The sequence below is a fragment of the Heteronotia binoei genome, chromosome 2 (assembly GCF_032191835.1).
Source record: "Heteronotia binoei isolate CCM8104 ecotype False Entrance Well chromosome 2, APGP_CSIRO_Hbin_v1, whole genome shotgun sequence".
Lineage (NCBI taxonomy): Eukaryota > Metazoa > Chordata > Lepidosauria > Squamata > Gekkonidae > Heteronotia > Heteronotia binoei.
The window spans coordinates 43,741,250-43,760,516 of NC_083224.1; the positions used below are offsets into that span (position 1 = coordinate 43,741,250).

The 19,267-nt window shown below is 44.4% G+C and overlaps 2 protein-coding genes across 4 annotated transcripts in view; one reads left to right on the forward strand and one right to left on the reverse strand.

The window, feature by feature from the left end:
• The window catches only part of MATN4 (matrilin 4), a 67,501-nt gene that overhangs the window by 38,320 nt on the left and 9,914 nt on the right, over positions 1–19,267 (reverse strand). The gene's annotated exons all lie outside the window — the stretch shown is intronic.
• Positions 7,889–19,267, forward strand: part of RBPJL (recombination signal binding protein for immunoglobulin kappa J region like) — a 68,409-nt gene continuing 57,030 nt past the window's right edge. Inside the window, exon 1 of one of the 3 annotated variants that reach the window (XM_060230898.1) lies at positions 7,889–8,099. In XM_060230898.1, the coding sequence (XP_060086881.1) occupies positions 8,090–8,099 (10 nt within the window). In that variant the 5' untranslated portion in view covers positions 7,889–8,089. The remainder of the gene's footprint in view (positions 8,100–19,267) is intronic. The other 2 variants (XM_060230897.1, XM_060230899.1) reach the window with 2 other exon arrangements.

Here is a 19,267-nt window from a genome sequence, read left to right on the forward strand (position 1 = left end):
AAAAGTCTTTCATTCTTTCTAACCATGCATCTTTCTAGAGCCCCCAGCTCTTTTCAACCCAGTGCCTGCTGGAGTGATCAAGGGACCACAAGGATATTACATCAGCCTAAAGAGAGATAGTGTCACAAGAAAGATTAGGAGCAGGCCCTGAGAGGTTTAGCCATGGAGCTTGTGGACTCAGCCCTAAAACCTACTTGCAGCGTAAAGCCTCATCTATGGGGCACATATCATGAAGCAACTGTAACCAGTTCTTGGATGTTTGGAACAAAGAGAACCTTCCTGTCTTTGGGTTTCATTCAGGCCTTAGTTTATAAAAACAAATCACTGATGCTCAGCCTTGGGTCTGGTATATAGTACTGAAGAATGCAGTGCTTCAGCATGGCTCAACAGCCCCCATGCTCACGCCTTTGGTGTCCACCTCAATACAATGGATGTATTAAACCCACTTTGAGCTATTAGACGGCTATCTACATTGTGCCACATTGCTCCCCCACATCTCCAAAGACAAGATGGTCTTTTTCGTGAATATAGAAAGATCACTGAAAGCAGAGAGTTGCCTATCCACAAAGACATGGCTGATGAAGGCCTATCCAAACTAAGATCCCAGCACCCAGCAATAAGATCCGCACAAATCCTGCAATCACGAATTTTCAATCTAGGGAATGAATGATTGTGAATATGGATGCGATCAGTTCCACACCAACGAGGAGCCTGCAGGATTTGACTTGCTATGTAAAGTATGGAAGATGGCTAATAGAATACAAACAGGCTTTGGCAGTTGTGCAGACCTGTTGTTTAAATGCGGGCAAAATACCACAACCCAAATGTATTTGTGGTGCAGCCCACATCTGTCACAGGTATGTGAGTATTGTGCTTTCCAGGAGATGTGACAGAGCTCTCCCCAGCTGCAGCTGAGTGGACTGAAAATGTAGATATTAGTATTTAGGGGGATTGCCCAATTGGACTGCATACCCATTATATCAACTTGGTTATGTATTTTATATTATTTTTATATGCTTCCTGAGTGTAACTCAGTGATACAATAAATTTATAATACTGATGCCAACATAAAATTGTAAAACTTAACTTTAGTTTCCAAGACTATTTTGCAAACAAATTTCATATTTCAGGCCTCATTCAGACTAATGAGGCAGCCATTTTGTGATGCCGCCCACTTTAGGCCAAGCCTGACAACCAGGTAAAGGACTGGGGGCAAGGATATAGGGGGCATGTGATGGTGATGACATTACTATGTCCTTCCCTGGTATGATCTGGAAGTGGCTGTGGGTAGCTCTAGGAACCCCTGGAAAGTCTATGGTGAAACTTCAGCTGTTTCTTCTTTATTTTTCTCCCACCACCACTCAGAGCAGGAGTGAGAAACTGAGACTGATTTCGCATTCAGGCTTGTTCCGGATGGAGAACCCTTTTGCCCCCACACTTCTCTTGGTTTTCACACAAGCTGCCCTGGAGCTGCGAGTTGGCATGCTGCTTTTCCGTGGCAAACAGAAACCATTTGTAAGAGGATCTCACTTGCTGCAGAAAAGCAGCGCACCAACTCGCAGCTCCGAAAATGGAGAGAAGCACTAGGAGCAAAAGGGCTCTCCACCCGGAACAAGCCTAGAGCAAAATCTGTCAGAGACAATCGGCAGGAGGCCTCCCGCCATAGCAGGAGACCCAACAAACCTATCTGCGATCCTGTATCAGAATTCCCCAGGTGCCTCCAGGACAGGTTAAAAAGGTTTGTCAGCACTAATGCTGCTTTGTGAATAAGGTCGTCAATGTTCCCAGACTGTCCCCCCCCCAAAAAAACCAGCCCTTGAATAATAATATTTATGAATTATGATGGTTACATGGTGGTGGTCTGAAAGTGTTTTTTAAAAAAACGCTCCTCTTTGCAGCATGTGAGTGCTGCTGGTCATTAGAAGTTATGCTTAATTACAACAAGTGACCAAGAACAGAACTAATGCATTAACCCATTCTACAGATTTTGCCCAGAAACCAAAAAACACTCTCCAAGTGAGACCACAGGCTAAAAAAGCTTAGTTCTTCTAAATAGCCCTTAATCACTTTATGCCTTGTTCTGTGCTGCCACTTTTGGCTAACAGACTTATATTTAACTCTACTGTTAATCTAAATGCTCTCTTTGTACACATACAATATTGTCAGTGTGCACACACAGTATTCTCAATGTCAGGTCTCTGTGTGTCCCACAAATAGTTCTTTATTCATCATGTCTGTCAAAGCTCTTGACACAACCTTGTCTCAAAGCCAATTTTTTTAAAAAAAAGTTAAAAGCCTTAATTCATATCGTGGCCCATTAAGAAAATCAACCATTCTTAATTTACTAGGAATTGAATACTCCCAGAAGGCTGCTGGGTGATCCCAGTTTATTCTGGAGAGCAAACAGTTCTAGCCAGTAAGGTTTATATAGGCAAATATATGCAGAAAAGAAAACACAGCCTACAAGTATCTGAATTATTCCTTCCAGTAACCCACCAAAGAATCATTTTTAAGAATAAAAACTGTCTCTCTAATATATATATTAGAGTAGCCCTGTGGCACCGAATGATAAACTGCAGTACTGCAGTCCAAGCTCTCTGCTCATGACCTGAGTTTGATCCCGGCAAAAGCTGGGTTCAGGTAGCCGGCTCAAGGTTGTCTCAGCCTTCCATCCTTCCGAGGTCAGTAAAATGAGTACCCAGCTTGCTGTGGGGAAAGTGTAGATGACTGGGGAAGGCAATGGCAAACCACCCTGTAAAAAAGTCTGCTGTGAAAACGTGATGCGACATCACCCCAGAGTTGGAAACGACTAGTGCTTGCACAGTGGACTACCTTTAATATATATATATCAGACAAATGAAGAGCTGATAAAGTTGCCTACATACATAATCTATCTATTCTTTACATACATAGAACTATACTACATAAAAAGTTTTAAGAATACACTGGGGCATTATACAGAAATGGAGCCACTAAGATACAGTTTACATTGATAGCTTTGGTTGTTTCCTTTGTTTTGATTTGATTTTTAGTTCACAGAACAATGTTTACATGTACTAACAATATTGCCATCTACCATCAACCTCCAAGTGGGGCCTGGAGATTTGGAATTATCAGGGCTGGCCCTAGACCCTTTGGCACCCTGGGCAAGGCTAAGTACTTGTGCCCCCGCCCTTCTCTGGGGTCACGGCACCCAGATCTCTCCAATCTATCCTATGGGCCCATAGCATAGAATGGAGAGATTGGGCCACTGCTGCAATGAAACTCCAGAGAATCGTTTAAAGTTTAAAAACCCTTCTGTAGCTTTAAACTTTAAACCCCTTCTCTGGGGTCTCAAAAGACCTGTACAGCCGGGAGGCAGCCAGGCTGGGCGGCAGCATGACTGAGTTACATGGGGGGGGGGGGGGTGACTAATTTGGCACCCCCAAAGGCTGATGTCCTGGGCAATTGCCTAGTGGAAGGGCCAGCCCTGGGAATTACAACTGATCTTCAGACTACAGAGATGAAGTCCCCTGGAGGAAATGAATGCTTTGGAGGGTTGGACTCTGAGGCATTATACCCCACTGAGACCCCACCTCAAAATCTCCAGGAATTTCCCAACTCAGGTTTGGCTCTCCTACCTTGTAACCAGCGCTCCCTCTAAGCTGAGTTAGCGTAAACTACCACATAGATTTTTAACCTCCAGCTCACACATTTTTGCTTAGGTCAGGAAGGATGACTCCAGAGCACATTAATTTATGCAGTAGCTCACAACTTTAATGCCAGTAGTTCACAACTTTAATGCCAGTAGCTCACAAAGTAGAATTTTTGCTTACAAGACTCTGCAGCTTAGAGGGAACATTGCTTGTAACCTTGTGAAACTGGCATTATTCACTGTCTTTAATGCCCCCTAGCCCTGAGACAATTCATGTGCTTTCCCCAATTACAGCGCAATCCCAAACAGTTATACCCTTCTAAATCCACTGAGGTAACGAGTGTGACTCTATTTAACATCACAACGCTGCTAATCTAGCCATGTTGTTTCTTCCCACATACTACAAAAGCTTGTCTCTTCCTTTCTGGTTCCTCAGGAAAAAAAATGTGATAGATTTTTAAAGGCCTCATAAATGTTCCATTGTTTCCCCCCACTGAGTGGAACAGTTCGCATCCTGAGCAGACTATAACTGCTGTATTCTTAAAATGGGCAAGACCCTGTGCAGCTCCAGATTGCTGCTGAGAGGGCTTCCTGTGTTAATGAGCAGCTGCTCACACTCACAGCTTAGAGGGAACACTAGATCCCACACATTTTCCCTAGCTGAGCCTGAAATTTCTTTCCAGAATAACTGTTTTGTTTCCCCTCTCCTTCAATATCCATCCTTTTTATTAAGTCCTTTCTTAGCTCCCAGACCTTCATCCCCAGTCATAATGAAGGCTGCAGATAACTGTGAGGAATCAAATGAACCCCTTGTTAGCCTCACTTCTCAAAATACTGTTTCTTCTTACCAACATTTAGCATGTGATGAACACCTTGGGGCAGAGACCTTTGAATGTGGCTCATGTCATAAAGGGCAGAAATCTACTTAACTGGAGAAGCAGGTTGGTGTGGTTGCCCAAAGTGCCTTCTTTTGTTGGTATCCATGACTCCCCAGCATGGTTGCATAGATCCACCACAACAGATTCTAAACAAGGCAACTCTTGAGAACAATGCCGCCCTGAGCCTGCTTTTGTGGGGAGGGCAGGATATAAATCGAATAAAACAAACAAACAACTCAGAAGCTTCAGCTACTGTCAAAAATGGGCAACATATATTTAATTTATGTTAAAACACCTCCACTGGCATCTAGTTTAGGTTCAATACAAGGTGCTTTCCTTGGTAGTTTCGCAACCAGGGATCCATCTCCCAAAATGGACCAATTCTACCCATAGAAACCCATACACAACTTATGAGCCCACCCCAAAAGGCTCTGCTGACAGCACCTTCCAGCCAGCAGATCTGCACAAGGGTCATGTGTGCCTTCTGAGAGACAATGCCCGTTCTTTGAAATGGGCTGCCTGGTCAGGTATGCAAGGGTTCTTCATTGCTAGCATTCCACATATTTAAAAGATTGTTCTGTTTCACAGGGCCTTTGAATAAAAACTGGTATTTAACTGTTGTTGTTGGATGTCAGCAGTATGTCTTTCATGCTGAATTGTGCAGTTTGATTAATAAGTGCTGACTGACTTGTTTTAATATTACATCACTCTGATTAATTGTATGCCACCTCAGACTTCAGAAAGGTAAAAAGTACCTTGTAAATGCCCTGACCTGGATAGCCCAGTCTAGCCCTGGTCAGTATTTCGACAGGAGACCACCGAGGAATGCCAGGGTCACGATGCAGAGGCATGTAATGGCAAACCACTTCTGAAGGTCTCTAGCCTTGGAAACTCAGGTCCACCAGTGAGCGCTGCTGCCATGTAGGAATTTGAATCCGTGCACTCCAAACTGAAGCCCAATGCTCTAACATCATGCTGACTTCTTCTGTCCTGGAACTCACTGGGGGATCTTGGGAGCCGTCACTCCCTCTCAAAGGCTTGTTGCAAAACTAAAATGCAGGAACAGAGAGCTATGTATGCTGCCCTGAGGAAGGGTGGGATAAACATGCAATACACAGACAGATGAAGGATTGAACAGCACATTTCTAAGAGTCACAGTGGCAATTAAAAATGGCTGTTCCCCAGCTGTAAGCCACATTAAATCATATTCACATGTTCCAAATTTTACATTAAACTTAAATGAAAGGCATTCTTAGCATCTCTTGTGAAAGCGCTCTTAAGGTTTGAGGCTGCGCTAGTGCTTGGACAGGAACTGGGACCAGACTCCAGTGGTATATGCCATATGGCAGAGCACCAAGCCACATTTGATATGCTCTAGGGATAACCACAGAGCTGGACATGTGGGTTTGCCTAACCTGGGATTAACACATCATTCAGCTCACCTTATTCCTTCTATGACATAGCTGAAAGAAACCTGAATTGACACAGAAGGCTTTCTCCTCCTAAAGTCCGTTTTGCTTTACTACTTCTTACAGGGTTTTTTTCTTTTTTTTAAAAATAAAGCAAAGGAGTGAGAGAACCACAAAATAATTTTGGGCAGCTGTGCCTTTTCTTAAAACCTACTCATGTCCAAACCGCACCTCACTGGCTGACTGGCACACAGCCTGCTTTTGTCTGGTTCCAGATTATTTCAAAGCCCTAGACAGAAAAAAAGAGAATACATTCTAAAGGAAAAATTCAAAGTAGAGAAAAAAACTAATTATATTTCTTAAAGAATCAATTTTTGAGTGAGCAAATGTTCATGGAATCATAGAGTTGCAAGGGTTCCGGGGTCCTCTACTCCAACCTCATACAGAACGCAGGAAATTCGCAAGTGCCTTCCCCCTCACAATAAGGGAACAATCGTACAACAATAATAGTGACCGACTTTACAGTGTTGTACTAAGCACTAGTGAGAAAATGTATGGGATGCATTCATAACACTCAAAAATGCCAAATGCATGTATTATTATGGACATTTAAAAATATATTATCATGTCTCATGTTGTAGAACTTGAACAGCTTATGAAAACGTAAAACCACTAAACTACTATAATTTTTTCAATCATTGATCAAATAATTAATGAAATCTCTGAAAGCTAGTACCTCTTTAGTGAGGAACTATCTCCCTCATCAGAAAAGCCAGAAATGTATTTAAAATTATTTGGCAGGAAATTTCCAGTCTCCAAGTATGTGGAGGAACCAGTTCAAGTTGGGACTGGGGGAGCATGAACACAGGGGCCTTTGCCTTCCCCTGACACATTTTTTTCTGACCTGAAATGGCCTGGGGTCATGTACTGATGGGCTACATGTGCAGTGAGTCAAATAGCCCCTTCCATGGCTGTTCTGGATTGGGAAAATGATGTAGCCAGAGGCAGAAATCATTTCTCCCTACACACTGTTATCCCAGTTCAAACAGAACCTTCATGTACTTGGAAACTGAGATCTCACCTGGAACTTGCAACTGATGTGCAACTGATTGACTGAAACTCAAGCCAAAGAATCCAGACACAACCCATGGAAAACCATAACAAAACCTAAAACTGTGCTTAGAACTAAAGGATCAGGATGCACTAGCAGGCTGTTTCTTTCTCATGAACCGTTTTCTAAATTCCTAATAACAAATCTTTTTCTGACTCGGGACACAGTTGACTTTATAGCTGAAAGGCTTCCTTTAAGAGTCCTGAGGGTTACAATTATCCTATCTCAGAGGAGCCAACTGTCTATATTTTTGCACGAGACACTGACCCGGGCATTCCTCCTGAATGAACTCAGAGCAGTGACTCTTGCAGAGATACAATATGCAGTCTCCTCAGGGGAGGGTAATTCTTTTGGGCCAATCACACTAGATACAATTACACCTGACCCAAGGGGTCTGCAAAGCTGTCCACGTTCTCAGCAGAGGTTAACAGAGGGAAAGAAAGGCTAAAGAAAAACATCATGCAGGGGCACTGAGGGCAGGTGGTACTTTATAGGTTTCCCAGGAGCCTTTAGTTATTTAGTCTCATGGCACACGGTTTTGGAATTGCTGATCTAACAACAATTGTCATCCCTCCATGCCCTGGCCTGGCAGACAGCAGTGGGAGACGTGTGGGAACAAGCTGCAAAGAACAGATGTGGGGAAAGATGTGCAAATATTGAGCAGGACAGGAAACTTAGGATATTAGCAGAAGTCCTTGGAGATTAAAAAAAAAAAAAAAAGCAACCAACCACCCTGCTATAAAGCCTATGGAAGTCAGATGGGTTATTTTAGGCAAAGGCCATCAGAATCTGCATTGAGGGATAAGGATATTTATATTCAGGTGAAGTTGTTCAGGAGATAAGCAGCTCCCTGGAAAAACAGCCTATGACACCTTTGACTTTTACAAAGGCATGAAGGGAAAAATACAGAAATCAAGCAACCCAAAAAGCTTATCTCTGCCAGCAGCTTCTTGGGCATGCATAAAAAGAACCAACGGTAAAGGCAGAGAGCAAATGGAGGCCACAAGTACTGCATTTCAATCCCTGGAACAAGCCAGAAGGGTTTCCTGATCACACCATGGAACCAGGTAAGTTGGCACAACACCCGATAGAAGCTACGGCTCCTGCACTCGCAGTTCTTATCCAGGAACGCCTTCCACTCTTCCCTTTTCACCCTGTCTGTCTGGACTACCAGCCAAGAGTACTGAGTTTCAGGAAAAGCAGCAGCTTTGGGTTTCAGTGTGGCCTGCCTGGCAGCCCTTTTCCTGGCTACTGGTTAATAGAAATGCTTTAAATATTCCCTTTCTGACTCACATGTGCAAGTCCAGCAGTCTGAACGCTCTGCCTGCAAGAGAGATATAACGAATGGCCCATAGCAAAGTTTCTGAATGGATTTTATAGTACTGGATGACCGGGGTACAGACCAGGGCTTCATTGTAATACTGGTTATATGTATGCATGTGCTATCAAGGCCTAGCTGACTTACAGCAATTCCAGCAAGGGGCTTTCGAAGTGAGCAAGAACCAGAGGTGGTTGGCCTCTGCCTTCCTTTGCAAAGTCTTCCTTGGCAGTCTCCCATCCAAGTACTGACCCTGCTTAGCTTCTGAGATCTGAGAAGATCAGGCTACACCATACCATTCCACATCCCAATTCTGGCTATCGGGTTGCACAAAATGCATTTGGTGACCTTTTCAGTGCCATGCGGGGAAGACCCAGAAAAAACAATAGTTGGTTTCAAGAAAAATAGAGCTACTGATCTGATTAATTTTAATTATGTCCTTCTGTCAAGAAGCTCAAGGTAGTGGTCCTCTCTCACTCCAGCTATTGATTCTGACCAGGATCCTGTGAAATGATGAAAGCCCAAAGGCCACCCTAGTTTAACTGTTCCAAATCAAGGTCACCCTGGTCTAACTCATCTGAACCTTCTCCCTGGCCTGAACCTTCAGACTATCTAACAACTGACACACTACAAGCATAGTCAGCTTCATGAGGGGACTGGAAAAATATATGGAGCAGAATTCCAACAGTGGCTATTGGCCACAAAGTATAAGTTGCAGTGCTGCAGTCCAAGCTCTGATCACAACCTGAATACGAACCCAGCAGAAGCTGGGTTCAGGTAGCTGGCTCAAGGATGACTCAGCCTTCCATCCTTCCGAGGTTGGTAAAATGAGTACCCAGCTTGCTGGGGGGAAAGTTAGACTGGGGAAGGCATCGGCAAACCACCCCATAAAAAGTCTGTCAAGAAAATGTTATGTGACATCACTCCATGGGTCAGTAATGACTCAATGCTTGCACAGGGGACTCCCTTTACCTTTTTATAGATGGAACACTATGTCCGGGGCAGTGATGCTCTGTATTCTTTTTGCTTGAGGGCAACAGTGGGAGGACTTCTGGAGTTCTGGCCCCACTAATGGACCTCCTGATGGCACCCGGTTTTTGGCCACTGTGTTGGACTGGATGGGACATTGGCCTGATCCAAAATGGCTTATCTTACATTTGCATGTTCACTATTAAAACATATGTTTTAAAATGAGTCTCATCAAGTACTTCTTAGGGAATAAGCAGACCACAAAAATACATTTAAAAGACCAACCCTTTGATTAAAAGCCAGGGTAAAAGTAAATGGTTTAGATGGACATCTAGAAAAGTAGAGTACATGGCAGGAAAGACACAGGGTAAAAGGCATATAAGACATTACCACCAAACCCCACCCCCCGCCCCTGTCTTTTCTTGCCACTTTCAAGTACCCTGACTCCAAGCCATTAACATTAAAAGTTAGGAATCAACACTTTGAATTGTGCCCCGAAACAGACTGACAGCCAGTGCAGATCTTTCAGTACTACTGTGATATGGTCCCTGTACACCACCCTGGGTTGGCTGCTGCAGTTTGGACCAACTGAAGTTTGCAACTCTAGAACATCAAGGACACACAGAGACTTTCCTTGATATTGTGAATCTATCCTCCATGAATCTGCCTGGTGATGGAAAGTGACATCAAGTCATAACCAGCTTATGGCAACCCCATATGGTTTTCAAGGCAAGATGTGCTCCAAGATAGTTTGCCATTGCCTGTCACTGTACAGCAACCCCGGAGTTCTTTGGTGGTCTCCCATCTAAGTACTAACCTGGGCTGACCCTGCTTAGCTTCCAAGATCTGATAAGACTGGATCTGCTCCCCCTTTAAAGCCATCTTCTATGCACGTGGCTAGCACTCCATCCAGTGAATCCCACTATCTCAGGAGTGGCCAATGGTAGCTCTCCAGATGTTTTTTGCCTACAACTCCCATTAGCCCCAGCCACCATGGCCAATGGCTGGGATTGATGGGAGTTGTAGGCAAAAAACATCTGGAGAGCTACCGTTGGCCACCCCTGCACTATCTGTTCAGGGATCATACGTGAAGACTAAATACATGCCGTCTAATGAACATATACAAGATGGGAGTTGCAGGTTACTTCTGCAGTTCTGCTCCTGCCCAAACACAAGCACACACATATGTTCACTGTGCACACAGAGATCCTCGGTAAAGGCCTAATGCATTGACCAGGACACATGCTGACACAGCCTGGCTCATAACATACCAGTGTGACCACATTCCGAGCAGTTCCAAGTGCGCCACGTATGTTGGCTCACCCAGAGCGATCTCTCTGGACCTGTGACAGATGCCTTTCCCATCTCTCCTGCCTCGGGTGAGCTGGAGGCATACAGTGTGGAGCTCTTTTCTGCTCAGTAACAGGAACAAAGATAGGACTTTGTCAAAAGGAAACGGTGCCCGGCAGCTGCACTGGGTTCACAGCTTGAGATATTATGTAAACAAAAAAAGAAAGAGAACAAGCCCAGTGTGGCAGCCCCCTGCTTTGCTTCTCCGCTTTGGAGAGTGCTGCAGCCTGCAGCAACTAATAGCCTAGCCAAGGCTCTGCACAAAATGCTTCCCACTGGGTTGGTGATTATTTTTCCATCTCCCCCTTGCTCAACACCCCATTCCCAGCCAGGCAGACCACTGCAAATGACTGAAACATTAACCTGTCTTTGCTTCTAACACAGTGACAAATTGTTTCCCACGTGGAAACCCTGGGCTAGTCTCCCCACCCCCTGCCCCCACTTGCAGTGAGGATCTTTAGGGAGAGAGAGAGAAACAGAACTGAACAAAAAGCTCTTTATTATGCAGAAAGATCATTTTACCTTTTATGTACTGCAGAGCAGAAGTCATTTTCTTCTCATTTGGAACAGGTTCTGTTTTAACCTACTCCAGATCTACTCTCATAAGCCAAGGATTAAATACTCTATCCCCAATGTGTTTTAACTATTGCGATGCCAAGTTTGAGAGAGAGGGCAAGCTCTTTTGGCCTGAAAAAAGCACATTTTTGGTCCCTGGGGGGGGGGGGCCTGAAACAACTTCCTTTTCATACCAATTTGGTGTTGTTCACAACCCAAACTGGCAGCAGCTTCTATTTGAATAAACTTTTTTCCTGGTACCCTAGAATTGTCATCATAGCTAATAAGATGTGCCCGTCTGACGACATCACTGAGAGAAAACCAAGCAAAAACTCAGAGCAGGTGCATACTGATTTTAAATACATTCACTACTATTTTGCACTGATAATGCTCCATAGGACCAGCTGCAATGCCAGATAGTGGAGAGGCATCACCAAATGGGTATCATGAGTGCAGCTGCTCCCCAAAATTGTCCCTTTTGTACCCTATTCAAAAGATTGCCAAAAAAGGTGTTGCCAAAATAGGCGCATATACGTTTTTCCCCCCTGAGGACAGAAAAATGTCCACACAAACTTAATGCTTTGGGTAAGCATTAACTTTCAGTGCATCCTGAATGCTAAAATGTCAAGATATTGGATGATTACTGTGTAAGTTTTGGCTTCCATGACACACAACCTTGTCTGTCCATTACAACCTCGGCATGAATTACAGTGTGCTATCGAGTTGCAATTGACTCATGATGCCCCCATGAAGTTCCATGTTGAGGGTGGGGGGTTCAAGGAATGAGATGAGCAGAGGTGGTCTGATGTTGCCTTTCCCTGCAGAGTCTTCTTTGGTGGTTTTCCATTCAAGCACTGGCCCTGCCTAACTTCCGAACTCCAACAAGAGCAGTATAGTTTGGACAACTAGGACTGCTACAAATTACAACTATTTAGCCCAAGCAGTGTGCTGCATGCTGAACAGACTCTTCTTTGGAGATTCTTTGGAGAAGCATCCTCTCATGTTCTGGCAGCAGCAGGAGGGACCAAGAACAGGGATTAGTTTGTCATCCCCTGCTCTGGCCATTTGACAACACTGGCTGTTGCTGGTGGCAGAAGGAAGAGCCATGGGCTGCCTTCCACTGTCTGTTCTTGAGGAAGAACAAAGCATGAGTCAAGCATCACCTTTTTAAGACCAACAAACTTTTATTCAGAATGTAAGCTTTTGTGTGCATGTACACTTCTTCAGATGAGGAATGAGGTACAGTAAGCAGAGCTACGTATAGCTAGTGGGGTTTAGAATGCAAAGTTCTTGAGATGGACACCCAGCAAATGCCAGCAGCAGACAGAAGTGCTAGTCCTAGTTTTGCTATTGTGACAGCTTTCCCCTTATTGTTATCACTTTGTATTGATTTAGACATGACTTTTTTGTGCAGAAAAAGCCCAGCAAGAACTCATTTACATATTAGGCCACACCCCCTGATGTTACCAGTGCTTTGAACAGGGCTTTTTTGTAGAAAAAGCCCAGCAGGGACTCATTTGCATATTAGGCTACACCCCCTGATACCAAGTCAATCAGAACTGCATTCCTGCTTTTTTTAAAAAAAAAAAGCCCTGGATTTAAACTTAGATTTAGAATGAACTCTTTATGCAATCTGGATTTTAACTCCCTGGAGTATGCTAGTGGAAAGGTGGGAGGTACAGAAGTAGAATAAATACAGATATGAGTGCCACACTGACACAACCAGAGCAGGAGAGACTACAGTCCTTCTCCAAAACTTGAACCAGTGTCTAAAGCCTACTATATACAATTGGGGCAGGAAGTCCTACTACCTTTGGCTTTCCTAAATCAATGGATTGGGCTTCTGTTTATATACAGGCAAATGGAATTAGGAGAACAGAGATTTGGACTTGCCATCATTGGAAAGGCAAAAACAACAGAGTTCAGGTAGCACAAACAAACACCGTATATTCAATTGCTCATAAATTGCTCATTCCATATACGCAAACCATACAAACATATTCTTAAAGTCCCAGTCCACAAAAGTCCACTGTATTCCAAAGCATGCCTTAAGATGCAATCTTCAATTTCTTGTAAGAAGTGTTGGAGAAGAAAATAGAGACCGGTTTCGGCCACACCTTTTTCAATCGTTACTCACAGCGCAAATTGCTGCATCCACCTTCTCCAATTTTTTGGAATGATTATTCGCTAAATGGGACCCAGTCCTGCTACATTAATGGGTATCACCTCACACAAATTCTACGGCTGGTTGCGTCCCATGGGATTTGTGTGAGGCGATGCCCATTAACGTAGCAGCACTGGGTCCCATTTAGCGAATGATCTTTCCAAAAAATTGGAGAAGGTGGACACAGCAATTTACATTGTGAGTGACGATTGAGAAAGGTGTGGCCAAAACCGGTCTCTATTTTCTTCTCCAACACTTCTTACAAGAAATTGAAGATTGCATTTTAAAGCATGCTTTGGAATACAGTGGACTTTTGTGGACTGGGACTTTAAGAATATGTTTGTATGGTTTGTGCGTATGGAATGAGCAATTTATGAGCAATTGAATATACGGTGTTTGTTTGTGCTACCCGAACTCTGTTGTTTTTGACACATCTATATCGAATATCCTCTGTTCTTACCAATCATTAGAAAGGCAGGCATGTACACCTACGCTTTCAAGAAACAAATCCACCCCCTTCTTATGCAGTGACTATTTCATTAACAAGACTGCAAAACATTTCTGAATCACTCTAGCCTCACCTTACCCAGACTGCCTCTATCATCTTTCCTACTGCCTCCCCATTTCCCATTTTTCCAAAGCCTGCTCTCTCTCATTTCTATCTTATTCTATCAAATTTGCACTGCAAGGCAACTAGATGAATATCTCAGAATTAACAACTGGTTTACATTGCAATGGAGCAGAATGGTAAAGCTGCAGTACTGCAGTCTGAGCTCTCTGCTCATTACCTGAGTTTGATCCCAGTGGAAGCTGGGTTCAGGTAGCTGGCTCAAGGTTAACTCAGCCCTCCATCCTTCCAAGGTCGGTAAAATGAGTACCCAGTTTGCTGGGGGGAAAGCATAGATGACTGGGGAAGGCAATGGCAAACCACCCTGTAAAAAGTTTGCCTTGAAAACGTAGTGATGCAACGTCACCCCAGAGTCGGAAACAACTGGTGCTTGCACAACGGACTACCTTTATGTTGCAATAGTGCAAACTGAATTCTGCCACTGCAGTTGAGACATAACACCAGGAGCACAGCTGAGTTGGCTAGTGCAGACTTCCTTCCTAAGAATACTTTGCGACAGCCATGGATGGTTGTTGTGAGGATAAAATGGAAAAGAGGAGAATGATGTTGTAAGCCACTTTGGATCCTCCCCACTGAGTATAAATTGCCTAAATAAATAAAAATTAAAAAGTCCCTACTCTCATATTATCTCTTCAGCATCTATAGGCCCCAAAGAGGGTGCTTTACAAGGGGCAAGCGTGTTCTACCTTTCTCCCTCCTACCAAACCTGTACTATAGTCCTCCTGTGGCGCAGCTATGTTTGTGCAGGACGAAGCAATGGAGCAACTTGGATGCTGCTTGGCTTCTTGTGCCATATGGTATGAATTGATGCCTCTGTGCTATAGCTCAGAAGCCACTGGGCACCAGTTAGAAAGCCATTACTGTACTTGCAAAAAAAAAAAAGTGTTGCTATTTTTGACAGTGAGAAATCCTTGCGCAATATATTTTGATGGGGACTGCAAACTCATCCTAATTAGGCAATTTTGTTGGATAATTGATTTTTCTTTTGCGGAGTGTCATTGGCACTGGCTTCCTTGGCCATCCCATGGACTTTCTGATTTTCCATCTGTGTCCGTGTCTCTGTTGGATCAAAAGTGTGGCACGGCAATCCTATGCACTAAGCTGGTAGGAATGCAAGCCTCTTGTCCAAGTTCCTTTGGAGACTGAGAGGAGTATCTAAATCACAGCCTCAGACCAGTTCGCAAGTGGATTTACCGTGCCCAATGCCCATTAGCTTTTAAGCAAATGCTGGCATTTGCAAAAATTCTGGAAAAGGAATAAATCTTGATGAAGAGATGCTGGGTGGGTTTTTCTTCCTCCCATGGAATTTGAGCTCAGGGGGGAGAGCTGCCTAAAGATTAAGTTACTTTTATATATGCAACTTGAATAGAGTCAAATGCTTATTTAACCTACAATATTTACACAAATACAAGACTAGGGTTTTCCTACAAGTATGCCATCAAAAAAGAGGGGGGGATCATCATATATTTGCATACAAGTAACAGCTATGCTGAATAGTAAATTTTGTTGTGGGTGTATAATATTTTGAGGGGGTCATTTTACATTCAGGGCCATTTTCCTTTCAAGTAAATGCATTTTTACTGTTTTGAAGTGCTTGAAGAACTAAAATGCAAGCCTGCAAACACTACTTAAGAGTCAAATTTTGTTTAACCTTGGAGTTTCATGATTGGAACTCCACACATGTAATTTGGCCATTCTTCTAGGACCACAGCCCAATCCACATTGTGCTTCTGCTATAGCTGCTTCTTTTTAGAGTTAAATAATATGTCTTTACAGTTTCTGAGAATGCTACGGACGCATGTAGTTTGGCCCCAGATTATCAGAACATGACTCCTATGGGAACAATTCTCAATCATTACCAGGTTTCCACATGCTCTGAGAATTTTTGTCTTGATTTAAACAACCAAATTAGAGAAATGGAATATGGTATGAAATACTTGTGCCCCACGTGGACCATGCAGTGGGGTGGGACTTACGAGCTAAGAACTTAATTTCCAGGTGCACCTGGGCCTGATTCACACTGGGACTGTAGGGACTGATCCTTTCCCAACACCATTTTCCTGATCTGAAAGAGGACCAGTTGTAATTTGCCCCACTGAGGAAACGTCCACATACTGATGACTACACAAAGATCTAATCAGGCCTTAGCAGACCTGAGAATTCAGTTCTGAGCACAGACCTCCCCCCCGCCACACACATCGCACTGAAAGTCCTTGTTGCAGTCACATGGGAGATGCATAGAGTTGTCAGCTCTGGGGTGGAAAATACCTGGAGATTTGAGGGGGGGCTAAGGAGGGTGGGGTTGGGGGGTTGCCAATTCCCAGTTGGCAGTGGATCCCTTGGTTTGGAGGCCCTCTCCCCCACTTCAAGGTTATCCGAAAGTGGGGGCAAGTGTTGACTGTCTGCTGGACACTCCATTATACCCTATGGAGACTGGTCCCCATAGGGTATAATGGAGAATTGATCTATGGGTATCTGGGGCTTTGGGGGGTTGTTTTTTGAGGTAGAGACATCAAATCTTTTGCATAGCAATTGATGCCTCTCCTCAGAAAAAAACCCCCAAGTTTAAAAAAGATTGGACCAAGGAGTCCAATTTTATGAGCCCCAAAAGAAGGTGCCCCCATCCTCCATAATTTCCAATGAAGAGAAGGCATTTAAAAGGCACACAATCTCTTTAAATGTAATGGCCAGAACTCCCTTTGTAGTTCAATCATGCTTGTCTCACCCTTGCTCCTGGCTCCACCCACAAAGTCCCCAGAGTCAGCCCTGCCAGCCCTAGAGGGGGGACTTCAGTGGAGTATCATGCCACAAAGTCCACTTTCCAAAATGGCCATTTTCTCCAAGCAAACTGATCTCTGGTGGAGTCAGTTATAATCCCAGGAGTTCTCCTGCCATCACCTGGAAACTGGCAACCTTAACACACAAGAGCTTTGTAATGTGTAAATCAGCCCTTATTAGAAACACCCCCCCCCCCAAAGTACTGCATTGAGTACAGAAGCAATCAAATCATGTTTAAGCCAAGAGCAAGAAGGACTTGAATTTTAATGCAAAATCCTTTTCAGCAGCCTCCCACTGTAACTAATGAAGGGAGCTATGGAGTTCCCAGTTCTGTTTCCTGGTGTAATATTAATACAAGGGAGCAATGCAGATGGCAGGAAGGATGCTTCAAATACTTTTTCAGATATCTGAAAAAGTATTTGAAGAACGGTGCATGCACACAAAATCTCATTCTTTGAATAATAATAATAATGGTACTGGATTTATACCCAGCCCTCCACTCTGAATCTCAGAGTCCCAGAGCAGCTTACAATCTCCTTTACCTTCCTCCCCCACAACAGACACCCTGTGAGGCAGGTGTGGCTGAGAGGACTCTCACAGCAGCTGCCCTTTCAAGGAAAGCGCTGTGAGAGCTACAGCTGACCCAAGGGCATTCCAGCCACTGCAAGTGGAGAAGTGGGGAATCAAACCCGGTTCTCCAAGATAAGAGTCCATGAACTTAACCACTACACCAAACTGGTTCTTTTGTTGGTCTTAAAGGTCCCACTGGGCTCAAAATCTGTTCTACTGCTTCAAATCAACACAACTGCTCATGCCCAACTAGACATGTAAAAATGTATTTCCTTTTGTACATCCTGAATCTACTGCCTATCAGCTTTGTTGGATGTCCTTGAGTTCTGGTATTTTGGGAGAGGGAGAAAATTTTCTCTTTGTCAACTCTTTCCACCCCAGGCATAATTTTATAAAACTCTATCAAGTCTTCCCGTAATTGTCACTTTTCTAAACTGAAAAGTCCAAGACTTTCCTCATAGGGAAGGTGCTCCCGCCCCCTAATAATCTTGGTTGCCCTCCTCTTAGGTTGCCAAGTCCCCTCAGCACCAAAACGGGGGATTTTCATGCACGTGCAACATGCGCGTGCGATGCGATGATGTCACCCAGAAGTGATGTCATCACGCCGGTGATGCTGCGTACAACAGCTCTAGGCATTTCTAGGAAAACTCTATGGTTTTCCCAGACGTTCTAGCCATTTGGGAGGGGAAACACCTAGATCGGTCGCTGCATGCCGGCACGATGATGTCACTTCCGGGTGACGTCATCACACCGGTGACGTAGGGGGAGGTTCCCCTCGCTGGCCCAATGTGGGCTGGTGGGTTGAGAACCTCCCAGGCGGGAAACCCCGCCCGTACTGGGGGCTTGGCAGCCCTACCTCCTCTGTAGTTTTTCCAGCTCCACAAAGTCCTTTTGGAGATACAGTGACCAGAGCTGTACAAAACATTCCAAATAAGGCTGCACAAATATTTCCACAGGAGCATTACAATATTGGTCATTTTATTCTCAATCTTCTTCCTAATAGTCCCTAACATACAGTTTGCCTTTTCCATCACTACACCACACTGGGCTGACACTTTCATTGAGCTATCCACTATGACTTTTTTCACTCTCAGTTTCAGCAAGTTCAGACCCCATTAGCCTATACCTGAAGCTGGGATTTTTTTCCCACTGTGCATCAGCGCTGCCCAGCGCAGAATGTCATACGGATCATCGTCTTGTACGCTGCAATCTCCGTCTTCACTTTAAACCCACACCCAGGAGAGGAGGTATCCCTCGGAGGAAGTTTCAGGTTGGCAGCCTCCAGTCAGCCGAAGTTAAAGCTGCCTTCCAGGCAAAACTCCAGTCAAGAATTGAGGACCCCAGTTGCCCCACAGACCCTTCTCCAGAAGCACTCTGGGAACACCTAAAAACTACCGTCCTGCAGATCTCTGAAGAAGTCCTCGGGTTCTCCACAAGGAAGAACAAGGACTGGTTTGATGAGAACAATCAAGAGATCCAAGAATTACTGGCAAAAAAGAGATCTGCCTACCAAGCACATCTTGCTCAGCCCTCCTGTCCTGGGAAAAAAGCAACCTTTCGCGCTGCATGTAGCAACCTCCAGCGCAAGCTTTGAGACATTCAGAACGAGTGGTGGACCAAGCTTGCAGAGAGAACCCAGCTGTGTGCAGACACTGGTGATTTAAGAGGGTTCTACAAAGCCCTGAAGGCAGTATATGGTCCATCATATCAGGCTCAGAGTCCCTTGCATAGTGCAGACGGCCAAGTGCTCCTCACAGACAAGGCATCCATATTGAACCGGTGGTCGGAGTATTTTCAGGTTCTCTTCAGTGCCAACCGCGTAGTTCAAGATTCAGCAATCCACCTCACCCCACTTCAACCGGTGAAAACAGAGTTGGATGAGATCCCCACCCTAGAAGAGACT